At 45.8% G+C, this 16,916-nt stretch overlaps 2 protein-coding genes across 6 annotated transcripts in view; one reads left to right on the top strand and one right to left on the bottom strand.

Annotated features, from left to right (window-relative positions):
- The window catches only part of NCOA5 (nuclear receptor coactivator 5), a 29,032-nt gene extending 15,607 nt beyond the window's left edge, over positions 1 to 13,425 (top strand). For 2 of the 3 annotated variants that reach the window (XM_024238482.3, NM_001132005.1), the window contains 6 exon segments: positions 3,856 to 4,182; positions 5,769 to 5,905; positions 7,220 to 7,346; positions 9,151 to 9,350; positions 10,720 to 11,040; positions 11,506 to 13,425. In XM_024238482.3, the coding sequence (XP_024094250.1) occupies positions 4,049 to 4,182; positions 5,769 to 5,905; positions 7,220 to 7,346; positions 9,151 to 9,350; positions 10,720 to 11,040; positions 11,506 to 12,095 (1,509 nt within the window). In that variant the 5' untranslated portion in view covers positions 3,856 to 4,048 and the 3' untranslated portion in view covers positions 12,096 to 13,425. 3 annotated transcript variants of the gene reach the window in all.
- The window catches only part of SLC12A5 (solute carrier family 12 member 5), a 40,080-nt gene continuing 35,633 nt past the window's right edge, over positions 12,470 to 16,916 (bottom strand). For all 3 annotated transcript variants that reach the window (XM_002830378.5, XM_054541855.2, XM_002830379.4), the window contains one exon: positions 12,470 to 16,898. In XM_002830378.5, the coding sequence (XP_002830424.1) occupies positions 16,807 to 16,898 (92 nt within the window). In that variant the 3' untranslated portion in view covers positions 12,470 to 16,806. The remainder of the gene's footprint in view (positions 16,899 to 16,916) is intronic.

The raw sequence follows: 16,916 nt of genomic DNA, 5'->3' as shown, positions 1-16,916 counted from the left end.
CTGTGGGATGATATTGTTAACCTTATTATGCTCCAGAAACCTGATTCTAACCCACTTATCATCTGAGGTCCAGTATCTCCCACAGGAAGCTTTGTCTTCTTGCACTTTGATTCCTGCATACTACTGCCCTTTTGTTAGCTGTAGTCTTGTTTTGAAAAATATGTTGGGGCCAGCAGCAGGAGCCCTTTTGTTCTGAGGAGTTCTTTGTTTGGGTCCTAAAGCAACCTTAAAGGCTTTTTTGTTTTGTTTTCATCTCCAGAAGAACAGCAGTCTACCATAGTGTTTATCTTTTGGAGAAAGGAAAAAAGGCTTTGCCTTTCCTTTTGAGAAAATTATTGTCTTCTTTGTCCCTACTTCCACCATGCGTTTGGTTCTTTTTCCTTTTGTGAATATCACCTCTTCTACATTTTTACCCTGAAGGCACTTGAGAGGGAATTAGTAGTTTTGTTGCACATGGACTTCAGATTATTTGAGGAAAAGGGAGGGGCTTGCCCTCTCAAACTGGAAGATTGAACCCAGACTTTGCGAATCTAGAGTTTTAGTCAACTTGCAGGGATGGACTCTGACAGGTAAGTAAGGTTTTTCAATGGATTCAAAAGAATGAGGACCAAACATAGCACTTATAATACTCCTAAGGTGGTAAATAACATGCTATGACATGCCCCACCCCCATTTCCACCAGCCCAAGGCTTTGTGTGTGGTCTGTGGTCTGTCAGGATCATGATATCTCAGCCCTGATTGCCAAGAACACTTGAAATTGGATTCCACTTCTAATGACTACTTCTAACTGCTCCCCAAGGCAGGTTTATCTGCCGATCATTAATCCAAAAATACTTTGCAGTTGTCCTTTCTCTTTGGATCTTGAGTGTTTGCCCACATTACACGCTACATCAGATGTTGCATGTTAGGAGGATTATATGATATAATAAGGAAAGTTGAAGTAAGAATCTTGGTTAGTCTTCACTTTATTCTAATAAGAAAAATAATGCTTAGCTATCCTCATTTAAAGTCCTTGGTCTACGATATGTTTGCTCCCACAAGTCAGGAATGCTGGTGAACCTTAAAATATATAACAAATATTTTTCATGGAAGCAAAATTGACATTTAAATTGTTTTTGCTGTGCCCATGTGGCTGAGGTGAGGTTTTCCACCAGCTGATGACATCATGATGAATACCTAATGTGTGTAACCATGGTAGATGACAAAAATAGGAGCAAAACATGTTGCCTGCTCTTGAGAGGCTTACAGTTTAGTAGGATAATTCAATTCATTAAACATTTACTGAACTCCTATGCTGTATCCTAGAGCTACAAAGCCTTCAAGAGAACTTCTTATTTGGTAGGGAAGCCACGTAAACAAATAATTACAGAACAGTGTGGTAAGTGCAGTTATAGAAGTTTATACTGGAGCAAGATTCATTCAACATATGTATAGAGCATCTGTCATATAACAGACATTGTTCTGCATAGTGGGTTTGTAGTGCAGAATCAAAGTGACATAGTTCTTGTCCTTGTGGCGCTTGTAGTCCAGTAGGGCAGACAGACATTAAATAAATATGTAATGTCAATTTGTGATAAATGACAAAAGTAAAAACAAAGTGCTATGAGAGAATTTTAGGGGCAGAAGGTAAACTTTGATTGACTCTAACAGAATCAGGGAGTAGGGGATATTTATATGCTGAGACCTGGAAAATGAGTATAGATCTCTTCCTGCTACTCACGTAAAGGGATCAGGAAAGACGTTGGTTAGTCATAGCTGAAAGGCCAGTGTGGCAAAGAGTGGTGAACTAGGGAGAGGGTGTGACAGGGTTAGAGAAGACAGGAGCCAAGATTATATAGGACCTTCATGGCATTGGTAGAGGTTGTAGGTTGAATTCTAAATACTGTGGGAGCCTGGCACAGCGGCACATATCTATAATTCCAGCTACTTGGTAGGCTGAGGCAGGAGGATCACTTGAGCCCAGGAGTTCAAGGCTGTAGTGTTCCGTGATCCCACCTGTGAATAGCCACTGCACTCCAGCCTGGGCAGCGTAGGTGAGATCTCATCCCTATAAAAATAAATACATACTGTGGGAAACCAGTGAAGGGCTTTACATACATAAAAGATCACTGTAGAGTGATCTTTCTGGAGAAAGATTTGAAAAGAGGCAAAAACAGAAATGAGGAGACTGTTTTAGAAGGCCCTTGCTGTGGTTTGAGGGTGAGATGATTATTCACTGGCCTTCAGTAGTGCCAAAGAAGGTAAAGGAAAGTGGGCAGAACTGAGAAAGAATGGAGAAAATTTGGAAATATGGTTGGAAGGGAGGATGAGGCTTTAAGGGAAAGATGACATCCAGTTTCATGGCTTGAGTAACTGAGTAGTTGGATGTGCCATTTACTGAGATGGGAAGGACTGGAGGAGGAGCATGTTTGTTGGGGAAGATCAAGAGTTCAGGGCAGGTTTTACGGAGAAGGTAATCCTTAAAGCGGGTCAGACATAAGACGTTGTTGTAAAAAGGTAAATGCCAGATCAAGATGAGTAATACAGATAGAAAGTGCCCTGAGCTGAGCAGAAGAGATCAGCAGTTAGGAAGGGTAGGGAAGGTTTCTTGGAAGACATGGGACATGAACTTGCCTGTGTGGATTGGATGGTACTTGGATTAGTGCAGGAAAAATATTCCAAGTATAGAAATCATATAAATAAAAATATTGAGATAGATTATGTCTTGTGAGTTATCTCATAAGAATTAAGTAGAACTGAGGAGGTTGAATTAGAAATGAGAGGGAGATAATAGCTGTCAGATTTATTAGGCTTTCTAACGTAGAAGTTGGCATTTTAGGATAGTTAGTGTATTTATGTGTCGAATGAATTGAAAGCGAGTAGGTTGATTTTTAATTTTGTGTTTTGGAAACTTGTTGGTGTCAGAATAGAAATAAGGGCTTGGATTGGACTTACAAATCCAATGGGAATGGAAAGAAAAAGTGAACGGGACACAAGTGACTTTATTGGGATAGGGGAGGAAAAAGCATAGTTAATATTCAAGAACTTAAAACTTGATAAGTAGAAAGATGATTTTGTCAGAAGTGGAAAAGTGGGGAATGGGACTGATGGGGTTGGGGTAAGAAGTTTTTAATTTTAAATATGTTGAAGAGGAGTTTCCAGTGGGTTGAAACATCTCATGAAGAACATTGAGTCAGAGCAGACAAAGCATATCTGTGACTTCACTATTCAGGTTGTTGTTTTGTTTTGTTTTGTTTTGTTTTGTTGTTTTTTTTTTTAAAACCATCTTGAGCAAAAAGGAATCAGGTTCTATGTAAACCCTCAGATTGAGAGATACCACTACTCAATAGCCCTGACAAAACAGAGAAACAGATTGTTCTTGATCCTTTACTGTATGTATCTCAGTAATTTTTTCCCCTTAATTTCATTATCCTGCCAAGATAATTCAAGTGAATTTTCCATACTTTAAGGACAGTTCCTTTGATCGCTTTTATAAGATTGTGCCATTCGCTCTTTTTTTCTTCATGAATCTTGCCTCCTTACTCTGTCCCTCCAACTTTTTACCCTTGTCTCTTTCAAGCAAGTCTGGTGGAAAGACACTTTCACTTTGAAAGCGTGATGTATATTGGTACCCAGTCAAAACCTTCAGTTTTTGGTCGTGCATTCTTTTGATGTCCTAATCTTTTGAGATTGTGGAACCTCTAGACTATTTGCTGACCAGATGGATGACTGGCCTTAAATATTTAGTCATGTTCTGTTTGGCTGCCCTGTTTTAGAGAAAAATGCTTGGAGGGTGGGGGTTTTCTCGTATGAAGAGCTGATGGGTTGGCTACTTTCAATTTCTTTGTCTTAGCATTTTCTTGCTACCTCCCACAGGGATCCATATGGCTTTGGAGACAGTCGAGATTCAAGGCGTGATCGATCCCCAATTCGAGGAAGTCCAAGGAGAGAGCCCAGGGATGGCAGAAATGGCCGGGATGCCCGGGACAGCAGAGACATTCGAGACCCCCGAGACTTGCGGGACCACAGACATAGTAGAGACTTGCGGGATCACAGAGACAGCAGGAATATGCGCGACGTTCGGGACGTGAGGGATCTTAGAGACTTTCGTGATGTAAGAGACTCTAGGGATTTTCGAGATCAGCGAGACCCCATGTACGACAGATACAGAGACATGAGAGACTCCCGAGATCCTATGTACAGGTACATAACGTAGTTACTCTGCTTGTTTTTTCCAGAGTTCTTTTTGTGTATGTTCTGCTAAACTAATTGAAAGCTCTGTAAGAGCAGTAATTTTATCAGCCTTTTATTTCTAGTGACTGTCAAGTGGTAGATGTGCTGCTGCTCAATAAATTTTGCTGAATGTATGAATGATTTTAAACATTTTTAACAGAAAATAACAGTGTTGGAAAGGTATGGAGAAATTGAAACTCTCAGAAATTGTAGGTAGGAATGCAAATTGGTATAGCCACTATGGAAAACAGTTTGGCAGTTCCTTAAAAAGTTAAACATAGAATTACCATATGATCTATCAGTTCCGCTCCTGAGTATACACTCAAAACCATTGAAAAGAGGGACTCAGATAGTTGTACATGAATATGCATAGCAGTACTATTCACAATAACCAAAAGGTAAAAACACTCCAGATGTCTATCAGCAGATTAATGGATTTTTTTTTTTTTTCTTTGAGACAAGGTCTCATTCTGTTTCCCAGGCTGGAGTGCAGTGGCATGATCACAGCTCACTGCAGCCTTGACCTCCCAGGCTTAAGTAATCCTCCCACCTCAGCCTCTCAAGTAGCTGGGACTACAGGCATATGCCGCCACACCTGGCTAATTTTTTTGTATAGACATGGAGTCTCACTATGTTGCCCAGGCTGGTCTTGAACTCCTGAGCTCAAGGTATCCTCCCGCCTTAGCTTCCCCAAGTGCTGAAATTACAGGTGTAAGCCACTGTGTGGATTTGTTTTAAGTGGTGTATTCATATAATGTGGTATCATTCAGCCATAAAATGGAATGAAATTCTGGTCTGTGTTACAGCATGAAGGACGTTGAAAACATTATGCTAAGTGAAATAAGCCAGACACAAGACAAATATTGTATGATTTCACTTATATGAAATATTAAGAATAGGCAAATTTATAGAGACAGAAAATAGATTAAAGATTACCAGTGGCTGGGGAGAGGGGAGTTATTATTTCACAAATACAGAATTTATGTTTGAGGTGATGAAAAATTTTAGATAATGGTGATGGTTGCACAACATTGTGAATATAATGCCACTGAATTCTATACTTAAAAATTGTTAGGCCAGGCGCAGTGGCTCACGCCTGTAATCCCAGCACTTTGGGAGGCCGAGGTGGGCGGATTGCCTGAGCTCAGGAGTTCAAGACCAACTTAGGCAACATGGCAAAACTCCATCTCTACTAAAAAAAAAAAATAATAAAAATAATAAAAATTGTTAAAATGGCAAATTATTGTTACATACATTTGGGTATAATTTTAAAAAGCACAAGGGAGGGACATGTAATGTTTCCTCGAAACTAATATCAATAATTCCTGCCAGTTATTTTGCATTTAATATATGCCAAAGACTATTCTAAGTGCTTTCTGTACATCATCTCCATTCATCATTTTGTGAGACAGGTTAACTCTGTCACACCCACAGAGCTGATAATGCAGTGAGTCCCAGATATAAACCTCGTTTGTCTAATCCCAAAGAATTCTCTAGATGATTTTTTCAGGATTGGACACAGTTTTATCTTCATGAAAATTTCCTTAACTTTTCAGGAGAGAAGGCTCTTATGACCGATACCTACGAATGGATGACTATTGCAGGAGAAAGGATGACTCTTATTTTGACCGTTACAGAGATAGCTTTGATGGACGGGGCCCTCCAGGCCCAGAAAGTCAGTCTCGTGCAAAAGGTAAAGTAGCTGAAACAGTCTATTCCTATTATTGATAGAACACTTTACAAAAGAGAGAGAAAACTAATAACCAGTACCCCCTCTGAAAAAGGGCTAGTGCCTTGGCCAAGCAGTGTATAAAAAGAAGAAATATAAGTAGCTTATTAGTGGGTAAAGAGCATTTGGTTTGAAAATGATTTTTAAGATGCAAATTAGTACCATCATCTGGTTTAGTCATCCAACAAGAAGAAATAAATATGAAATTCCAGCAATAAGAAATGAACAAAATGCTGGTCACTGTGGCCACCACCTATAATCCTACCACTTTCGAAGGCCAAGGCCAGCAGATCATTTGAGCCCAGGAGTTCAAGACCAGCTTAAGCAACATGATAAAACCCCATCTCTACAAAAAAATACAAAAATTGTCTGGGTGCAGTGGTGCACGCCTGTAGTCCCAGCTACTCGGGGGGCTGAGGCAGGAGGATCGCTGGAGCCTAGGATGTTGAGGTCTCAGCAAGCCGTGATTGTGCCACTGCACTCCAGCCTGGGTGACAGAGTGAGACCCTGTCTCAAAAAAAAAAGAGAAAAATGAACAAAAGATTGGAGCTGAAGACATTAAGTGCTTGTTTTTTGCCTACTGACCAGGTAACTATGACTATCTGTATTATCTATGCAAAATAGGTTTTTGGTTTTTTTTGTAGCTTTTACCTAACAGCATCTCTTTTTTAGATGAAGACAAAGATGTCTTTTTAAAGCCTGGTTTTTCTCAATACATCTATAAAGTTTCTTAAATTATTTCATACCTGGCCAAGTTGAAATCTTTAAGAATCTCATTTTTAATTTTAATTTTTTAATTTTAAACTTTACTACTTGATTTTTTTCTTTTAAAAAAAGAACTTTTAAATTTTTAATGTTAAACTTTACTGCTTTTTTTTTTCCAAAAAAAAAGCAAAAATGCAGATTAGAATAATAATGAATACTATTCTTACCTGTCAAGTTGGCAAGACTTAAAAAGAATGACAATACTCACTGTTGACTAAGGTGTGGAGAAATAGGCACTAGATGATCTACCTCTGTGGAGGTATAAATCAGTATCAGCCTTCCCAGGGAGCAGCTTGGCAGTAAGTATCAGATGCAGCATTAAAATGGCCATGTCCTTTAATCCAACATTACATTTTGGTTAATTTATAATAGTAAAAAATATTAATACTGGCTGTTTTTAGGAGATAGACCAGAGGATTGATTCAGAGTATTATGACCTTTGCCTACAAGTAGCTCAGGATTTAAAATGAGGGTCCAGTCCTTACTTCAGTTTACCCTGCTGGTGTTTTGCAGAGCGTTTGAAACGTGAGGAACGGCGTAGAGAAGAGCTTTATCGTCAATATTTTGAGGAAATCCAGAGACGCTTTGATGCTGAAAGGCCCGTTGATTGTTCTGTGATTGTGGTCAACAAACAGACAAAGTAAGAACCCTTAAATATTTCTCCCCAGTAAGGAGAAGAGTCAGAGAAATTCAGGCTCCTGTTTAGCACCTCTGTCCACTGAATTTGAGCTGTGTATTCTTGCATTGCTGTGCTCTGTTAGCCAGGGTTCTTTCAGTTATAGGTGACAGAAAACTCAATTCAAATTGAGCCCAAAAGGGACATTTTTCATTTAAGCAGAAAGTAACTGGGAAGTTGAGGCACGGCCACATCCAGGGTCAAACCATGTCATCAAAATTGGTCTCTGTGTTAGTCTCTAAGCACTGCTTTCCTCAGCTTTGCCTTTGTTCTCAGGCAGGTTTTGTGCTTGAAGAGGCAGAATGGCACTGGCCCTAAACGTGTGTCTTCTTAGCTTAGCAAGCCAAGTGGAAAGAGAGCTTCTCTTTCCCAGTGTTTCCACCTGAAGTTCTGCAGTTCTTGTTAGATTGACCTGACTCACTTTCTCATCCCTGAGCCTGTCACTTTGGCAGGGGTGCTGGATGTTCTGATTGGCCAGGGCTAAGTCATGTTCCCATCCCAAGAGCTAGAGGTGGGATTAGCCCTGTGGAACCATGCAGACTGAGAGTGGAAGAGGGTGTAGGCGCTGGTCAAGCAGAGTAGTATATAATCCCTTCATGGGACAACCCAAATGCCCAGTACTTTGGGAGACATGCCTCTGCATTTGTCAGCCAAGAACCAAGTCTTTGTGAAGTACCATGGCCTTGCAGAACTGTTATATGACCATGTTACCAAGCTAGGGCTCATAGCAATTGTTTCACTGCATCCCTGTTTTACATTTTCTCCTTGAAGAGGCAGAGCAGAGAAGCAGAAAGGAGTATAGCAGCTTGCAGGCTTGGCAGTAGCTATGTTCCCTTTCCCCGGGTGGTACTAAGTAAATAACTTCATGTATTTTCTAGCAGTTTGGGGTTAAAGAGCTAATTTCAAGGCAGTGACTAGGGAAATAGGTGTTGAGACACCAAGCAGTAGGCAGAGTTCACACGCTCTTGGCTGTCTTGTTCAGCGATAGATGCTGCTTTTAATTCTAGAGAGCTTTTTTTGGACACATGATAATAGCTGTTATTTTCTGAGCACCTACTTTATGTACTACCCCATACTAGGCACCTTACATAAATTATTTTTAATCTTCACAGTAATCATATAAAATGAGCATTCAGCAAATCTTTTATGTGTATGGTGGATGGCGGGTATTGGGGCTGTATGGCCTCATTCCACTGGTGGAGCTTACACCCAGTGGGGCAGGTGACAAAAGCGTACAGGTGATGAGTCCTATGAGAAGAGAATGTCAGAGATCTAATTTAGATTAGAGGGAAGGTCAAAAAAATGACGTATGGACTGAGCCACGTTACTCCTGTTTTATTAGTAAAGAGACTGATGTTTGTAAGAGGTAAATGGACTTGCTTAAGCTTCACAACTTTGCAAATAAATTTTAAAGGCTGGGATCCAAACCCATGATTTTCCCACTGTGTTGTACAGCCTACCCAAAAAGAGATAAGTGCCGCAAGTCTTAGGGAGCAGGATGGTGTTAAGGAAGGACCACAGGGCTGGAGAATCAAGAGAAGGACCTGGGTATCATATTGTGCTACTGGCAACTTCTGACGTGATCTCAAGCAAGTCATAGCCGTTCTGAGCCAGGGTAGAGAGTATTGGTCTAGATCCTTGGATCCTGAATACAGTACTGGGGTAGACTAGGGTTTGAGTTCTCGGTGGGAACACACACAACTGGCTTGAGACACAACGATGCAGATTTGGAGTTGATCGCTCACCTGGATCTTATTTATTTTTACAGAGACTATGCTGAGTCTGTGGGGCGGAAGGTGCGAGACCTGGGCATGGTAGTGGACTTGATCTTCCTTAACACAGAAGTGTCACTGTCACAAGCCTTGGAGGATGTTAGCAGGGGAGGTTCTCCTTTTGCTATTGTCATCACCCAGCAACACCAGATTCACCGCTCCTGCACAGTCAACATCATGTTTGGAACCCCGCAAGGTACGGAGTCAGAATACCAGAGGTAGTCACTAGTCCATTATTAGTCCTTTATGCCTTACTCAGAAGAAGCAGGTTTTGGGCAAATGACTCTTGTATCTCAGTTCATATATGGTAGGGCCCCTCTCTTAAGTACCGTGGAAGAGTCTTGCATAGTCACTTATTTATCTGATAGTTTCTTAGTGGATCTCTGTTACACTATACTTAGCCACTAGGTATATACAGTGGTGTGCTGGCATACGTTTTAACAACAAGTTCCAGTGTGGGGGGAGGGCGTTTATAGCATTTGCTGATCTCCATGGTGTAAATACTCCCACCATGTTTCAGTTCAAGCCACCAACATGAAGTCACTGAAGGGAGAGTTGGAAAGAAATGTACACAGTTGGCTCTTGCCACTGAGATCTGGCTCCAGCACACCTCTGCCATGTACTCCACTGAATGCGACAAAATCCTTGCTTCTCCCAGCTTTCTAATGGAGGACAGAGAATATAACAGGCATTTAGGATCCTTTTTGTAAGTGTGCTGGAGAAGTAACCAGAGGGGCTATGAGAAGTAACCAGAGGGGCTAAGAGGCCCTGACCCTGTAAAGGCCCAGGCACAGTTCTCGAAGTCCTCCTCAGAAGTAGCTTTTCATGCATTGAGCCCAGAGGATTAAGATTCCGCCAGCTGATACCCTGCTCTTCACTCTTACAGCACAGACTTAACCCTTTTCCCACTATACTCAGGATCTCTCTTTGCCTCACCCATTACCCCCATAACCATACAATTACATAAGGATCTCCAGTGGGTCATTTGTCTGAGGAATAGTCCTCAAGATGTGTGAGGACAAAAGTTCTGAGGAGTCCTCTCACTACCCAGTAAACCATGTTGCCCATGGGTGAGGAGAAAAGGTTATTTAGGGTCACAGTTTGATCTTAATCCATGACTTTTGAACTGATGAATTAAAAAATGGTAGGCCAGCTCTGTCCTGAGGAGCACAATGGAGAGCGCTGCTTTCCAGAGGGGCCTGTTGGCCTCCTGCTGCTGGTCTAGAGGCTGTTGGGCCTGCCTCCCGTGGCTGTTCCCCACATGGTCAGTTTGAATCTGCAGGAGGGTGTCATGTTTCTTCAGTTTTTACTACAAGTCTGTGATCGAGAATTCCCCCAAAGAACCAGCTGTATACAAAGGTGCATGTCCCCACCAAAAGTATTCATTCCCTTCCCTTCCTGGCCTTCATCTCTCCCCCCACACACCCCACTCTCAGTCTCAAGGCTTTTTGTCACCAAAATGATTTTCTTGCTGGTATGAGGTTAGGAAAGACTTGACAGAGTGCAGCAGGTGGGCACTTAAATATGTCATGGAAGAAAATAACTCATGTCATTTCCTCCTACAGAGCATCGCAACATGCCCCAAGCAGATGCCATGGTGCTGGTGGCCAGAAATTATGAGCGCTACAAGAATGAGTGCCGGGAGAAGGAACGTGAGGAGATTGCCAGACAGGCAGCCAAGATGGCCGATGAAGCCATCCTGCAGGAAAGAGAGAGAGGAGGCCCTGAGGAGGGAGTGCGCGGGGGCCACCCTCCAGCCATCCAGAGCCTCATCAACCTGCTGGCAGACAACAGGTACCTCACTGCTGAAGAGACTGACAAGATCATCAACTACCTGCGAGAGCGGAAGGAGCGGCTGATGAGGAGCAGCACCGACTCTCTGCCTGGTGAGCTACGTGGCAGGGCCGAGGTGAAGTTCTGACTCTGCATTTCTCTAATCCCCAGGCTCTGTTGGGAGGGTGTCAGGCCCAGGGCTCTTTGGAGTGGGTAAGGGAAATAAGTCCATCCCTTGGGTTCTCCCGTGGGCCATCCATGCTGATATAATGTTAATAATAACTTTATATTTGGGTACTGAATGCTGATCCCTGTAGTTAATGTGGTGGATTGACTAGTATTGCTGGCTCCGTGGTAGCCAGGATGGATGCCCTTTTGTTTTTTAGCAGTTCTCTAGGGGAACTAGCCTATTGTTTTCTGTAAACAGCACATATGAAGCGCCTCTTTGGGAAATTATGTTATCGTCTGTGTACTGTATGATTGATGTGACTCAGTGATTGTTGTTCTTCCTTTGGCTGCTAGGCCTCCTGCCCTTGGGGGGTACTTTGAACCAGATACCTCCCTCTTCTGTCTTCCAGGCCCGATTTCCCGCCAACCACTCGGGGCGACCTCGGGTGCCTCGCTGAAGACACAGCCAAGCTCCCAACCGCTCCAGGGCGGCCAAGTGCTCCCCTCTGCTACACCCACTCCATCTGCACCCCCCACCTCCCAGCAAGAGCTTCAGGCCAAAATCCTCAGCCTCTTCAATAGTGGCACAGTGACGGCCAATAGCAGCTCTGCATCCCCCTCAGTTGCTGCCGGAAACACCCCAAACCAGAATTTTTCCACAGCAGCAAACAGCCAGCCTCAACAAAGATCACAGGCCTCTGGCAATCAGCCTCCAAGCATTTTGGGACAGGGAGGATCTGCTCAGAATATGGGCCCCAGACCTGGGGCTCCTTCCCAGGGGCTTTTTGGCCAGCCTTCCAGTCGCCTGGCACCTGCTAGCAACATGACTAGCCAGAGGCCCGTGTCTTCCACAGGTATCAACTTTGACAATCCAAGTGTACAGAAGGCTCTGGATACCCTGATCCAGAGTGGCCCTGCTCTCTCCCACCTGGTTAGCCAGACCACAGCACAGATGGGGCAGCCACAGGCCCCCATGGGATCTTACCAGAGGCATTACTGAAGCTAAATCTTTCAACTCACCCCAGTCCCCTCATCCCCTGGCCTCCTCCCACTTACTTGTTCTAAATAGAGCTGTTTGGAGGATGTTGTCTGCGCTCCCAGGCCAGCATCGAGTGTCATCAGTTTCTACCACCTGCTCTCTCTTCTGCCTAAGGCTGTGTTGCTTATTTCTTACAAAGTTTATACTGCATTTGGGGTTGTATCTTTTTTTTGTTTTTTGTTTTTTGTTTTGTAGAAAATAAATATCTCCAGGGCATCACTTGGGCAGTACAGGTGTCTGGGCTTATATTTGATGGGGTTTCTCCGGTCCCTGTTTCTACTGGATTTGGAGCCAGGCCCAGCTAGCCAAGTTTGGAATGGCATTTGTCATGTCAGTAGCCACCACCTTTGTTAATTGTGAACCTACCAAGGCTTTCCAGCTTCATACACATCGACCAGAGCTCAAGCTCCTGCCTGCAACTCCTGCCTAGAGTTGAAGAAAAGCAAACTGGCCTTGGCAGGCACAGTGTCATCATACCCTCACCCCATATGTTTGGGGTCTGCTTGAGGATTCATAAATCAGCCACTCTGGATTGTTGAGGAATGGCCATGGCAGCCACAGAAAAAAGAATTTTTCTCTCTGAGCCAAGGTTGTTTTTTGTTTTTTCTCTTTTCTTTTTTGTTTTCATTTCATTGGAAGATCTCCAATGGACTGAACAGCTCCAGTCAGCAGCAGTTACCACAAACTGTGAATCTGGGCCCCACCACTCTTCCCCATTACCAGTTCTGTCAGCATCCCCCTCTCCAGCGGCACTTCCATGGAGTCGGTTCTGAGACTCTGGCCGTGAACACCCGTTTCTTCAGTGATTTGTTTTGGGCTTTTGGCTCAAAACCCCAGGCTCTTGTTTTTGTCTAGACTCTTACTCTGTTTCCTGAGCAGCAGGAGGTAGGGACCACTTTGATGTCAGACTTCTGGTAGCTGGACATGTTCTTGAGATAGGTGGCTGTTCACGACTTTTGTACTAGAGTGAAATTGTTAGAGGGAGGGCTTCTGGCTGTGGTTCTAAATGGAGCCCCAGGAAGCTGCCCTCTCCCCAGGGTTTGTGCTCAGTAGAGCCCTGTGGATCACAGTCTTGAGGTCCTCTAGCAGGGGTGAGGGAGAGCAGCGACTTCAGCTGAGTCCCTGCCAGTGGTTAAGCAAACAATGGTTTCAAAATTCAAGGTCCCCAAATGGCAGCATTTTATGTTCTGACCTGTTTGTGTTATATAGTGGTTTTTTTTTCCTCTTTGGAACTCTTGTGTTGTTAATAAAATGAAATGATTACTTTTTAATTAAAATGAAACAAGTAAAAGCTTTGTTCATCTTTCTTGGGTGTGAATATGCTCTTTGCAGGGTGCTTTCCCCAAGTCAGAGGTGAGGGCTCCTGTCTCGAGGACTCTGGTCTGCCCCCTTTTGTCCTCAGCATATGATCCGGCCTCAAACCTCTTTGAACCCTGCCTTCTCTTCATAGGTAGCTAACCTAGCTAGAGGCTTTAATAACAGTTCAGAGCAAAGGCCTGTTGGCTAATTATAGTGCTGTGTTCAACATCCTGCTTCTGGTAGACATTCATTGTGTCAGCAGCCTTGTCCTCTTATTCTAGGAAAGGAAAACAGGATGTGAGGAGGCCATTTGTGGTTAGTGGCCATTGGTAGGGGGGCACTTCCTGTTTTCATTTTGTCTCAGTTGCCACCCTCTGTTCTACCCATTGTGCAGGGAGTTGGCAGAATTCATAGGACCTGAAGGAGCCTTGAAGAGCATTTAATAACTTGGGGTGGGTGTGGTGAAGTGGGTGGCACAGGCCTCCAGTGAGTTAGGGACCAATGTGCCAAGAGCACTGAGCCTCACCAGTAAGTGCTCACTGCATCCTGGGGGATATCAGTACAGCCTGACACCTACACTTAGAAAGTGCTCACTACCTCCTAGAAGATGCCAGTGTGGCCTGACACCTAGTAAGTGCCTGCCAGTCTCTTAGGAGATGATAGTGCTGCTCTCTAGGCCAGGGCCCCGGAGCTATCGGTAGATAAATAAGATCACCAGACCTGGGCCATTAGCCCATCTCTTCTGTCGGTGGTCATTGTTTCTGATTTAAGAGTGTGGGGTCCTGGAAGGCCCCCTGGAGTGTCCAAACAGCACATCTCAGGCCATGAAGGGTATAATAAAATTATTTTTATTGCATTTTGTGCAGACGGGAGTCTAAAAAAGTAATACAGTAAAAGCCATAAAGCATTAAATGGGAGCATTCAACAATAAAGGAAAGAACCAACCCTCTCCTTTTCATATTGGCACAAAGAACACAAGATCAATACTGAGGCAGGATGCGGAATACTGAACACTTACACTGAAAATTAAAGGCAGGCCTAATAATAATAGTAATAATAGTAATAAATACTCTTGATTTGGTTTGCAACCTCTCCTATTTACAAGGGTTTTCAACTTCATTGCATTGCCCTGCACATAGATCGTCTAAAACAAAAGCAACACTAGTTATCACTACAAGGCTATTGAAATATTGCACTCAGAATAAAAGTCACTTGAATGGACATGAAACATCTAACTACAGTGATTATAAAGATAATTTGATGAATGACTTGTGATAACATTCATAACAAATATTGCACATGTAGCACAGAAAACTTGGGTTTTTGTTGTGGGATGTCTGTTTCATCAACGGAAACTTAGCTCTTGCCAACCAGACAATCTGGGCCCAGATAGTGCAACTTTGGTTCCCTAATTGATGTTGATAACAGCGCCCTTCTGCACAGCCCACCACATCAGCTCTGGAATATTCAGGCCCCCAGAAGGCAGGACCTGGCTGTGGTGTTCAGAGGGAGGCCTACTGAAGGATGCAGGGGACTGGTGTCTAACACCTCCAGCTTCCTGATTGAGTACCTGAAAGAATCTATCCAGTCCCCTGATCGAATCTCAGAGGGGACTTGGCGTAACTGGCAGACCTCCAAACCTACCCCAGCCACACCTGACCCTGTCTGGGTGGCCCCAGCTCCAGCTCTGCCTTGGGCTCAAAGGAAAAGAGGTGGTGAGGTCAGGATTACTCAGTGGCCCCAGCTCTGGGAGGTGAGTGAGATGTTTAACTAGGTGCGCAGGTCAGGGCCCTGGGGCTGGAGGTACTGTACCCAGTCCCAGATGGTGCTGGAACGAGCATGCAGTGCCTGACCCCCTTAGTAATGTGCCCTAGGGGAAGGGAACCCGGCCACCGCGCCTTCTCTAAGGACAGAGCACGCCTCAGACCAGGCTGGTGGAGCGGAAGCGCCAAGGACGAGTGGGGGAAGCCAAAGGCCCTGGGTCCTAGTTAGAGGAGAGCAGCCAGGCGCTAAGGACAAAGCGTGTGCGACTCCAGCCCTCCCTCAGGCCCAGGTCCCTGGGAGACGGAGCTAGAGGCCGCTGCTAAGCAGCGAGGCCCGGACCCAGAGCACGGAGAAGGCGGCTGGGTCCCCCAGGCGAGGCAGGAGCTGCCAGATGGGGACGGTGGAGGGAACATCACGGGCGGCTCTGGGGCCTCTCAGTGGGTCCGGCCCCTAAACCAGAATCGGCCCCCTCCTTCCTCACTTGTCCCAGGGAGGAAACTCCGGGGAGGGGGCGCCCTCCAGCTCCACAATTTCAGTCTTTGGCGAGGAGCCATGGGATACGGGGAGCAGGCGACAAGCCGACTGAGGAGAGACGCCTGCTCCCCAGCGAAGGCACCGGGGCGGGGCTTCCTCTGTGGGGCGCGGGCCTCTCGGTTTCTTCCCCTTGAGGAGCGCCCCTCCCCCATCCTGGCCCCAACTTGCGTAAGAGCCGATGAGAAGAGGTTGCGCGCGTCTCTGCAGCCGCAGTGGAAGCTCAGGTCCGCTGGGAGGCGAATCCAGGAAAAGTTGGACCCTTGTCTCACCTCATCTCAGAAAAGGACTGGAGGGGAGGGTGGGAAGCCAAGGGCGCGCGGAAAGGGCGAAGAGGCGAGAGCAGAACGGAGGTGTCGAGGGAACGAGCCCACGACCCCCGCCTGGGCCTAAAGCACTTTCGCTCTCAAACTCTTGGACGTCAAGGAAAATTCAGCTTCCCGAGGCCTCGCCTCCCCGCAGTGCCCCAGCGGGAGAGCTCGACTGTGGCGAGAAGTCTGTTGCGCTTCTAGTCACATAAATATGGGGACGTTAAAAATACACGCGATGTCTCCTGTACACTATGTATAGGCTTGGCCGCCCGCGCCCCACGGCTCGGCGAGAAGGGGCGGCGGAGACTGCAAGCGCGGCCTTCCCACCCCGTGGGCCTCCGGGCCGCCGGGAGCCAGGGAGCAGCGCCGGAGGAGCGCAGAGCGAGGACCGCGGCTGGCGGGGGAAGGGGAGGAATGGGCCGCATGGACTACCTGGGGGTCCCCAAGGCCCCAGCTCCTCTCCTTTCCGCGCCTTCTCCCAACCTTTATTGCAGCGTCTCCTCCGGCGAGACGAGGCCGGGCTTAGAAAAAGGGCAGCGCAGACCCACGGGCCAACCCGGCACTGAGGAGCTCTGGTCTCCGCGCAGCGGGGCGCCCTCTCCGAATCAGCCTCAACAGGCGTGGCCTCCGGGCTTCAGGCAGCGGGGTAAGGGGCCAGGACACGGGCACAGGGTCTGTATGTAAACGGTGACAGCGGCGGGGGGCGCGGCGAGGGCTCCGGAGCCGCGGGCCGGGCGCGCTCGGGCCCGGGTGGCAGGTCCTGGTTCTCAGGAGTAGATGGTGATGACCTCGCGGCCGCCGCCGCGGACCAGCATCACCCGGTCCAGGTGCTCTGTGAGGACCTCGAGAAACTCCATGTCTGAGAGCCGGTCAAGGA

The sequence above is a fragment of the Pongo abelii genome, chromosome 21 (genome assembly GCF_028885655.2).
Source record: "Pongo abelii isolate AG06213 chromosome 21, NHGRI_mPonAbe1-v2.0_pri, whole genome shotgun sequence".
Taxonomy (NCBI): domain Eukaryota; kingdom Metazoa; phylum Chordata; class Mammalia; order Primates; family Hominidae; genus Pongo; species Pongo abelii.
Note: the sequence above shows the minus strand (reverse complement) of the source record. Positions and strands in the feature narration are given on the sequence as shown.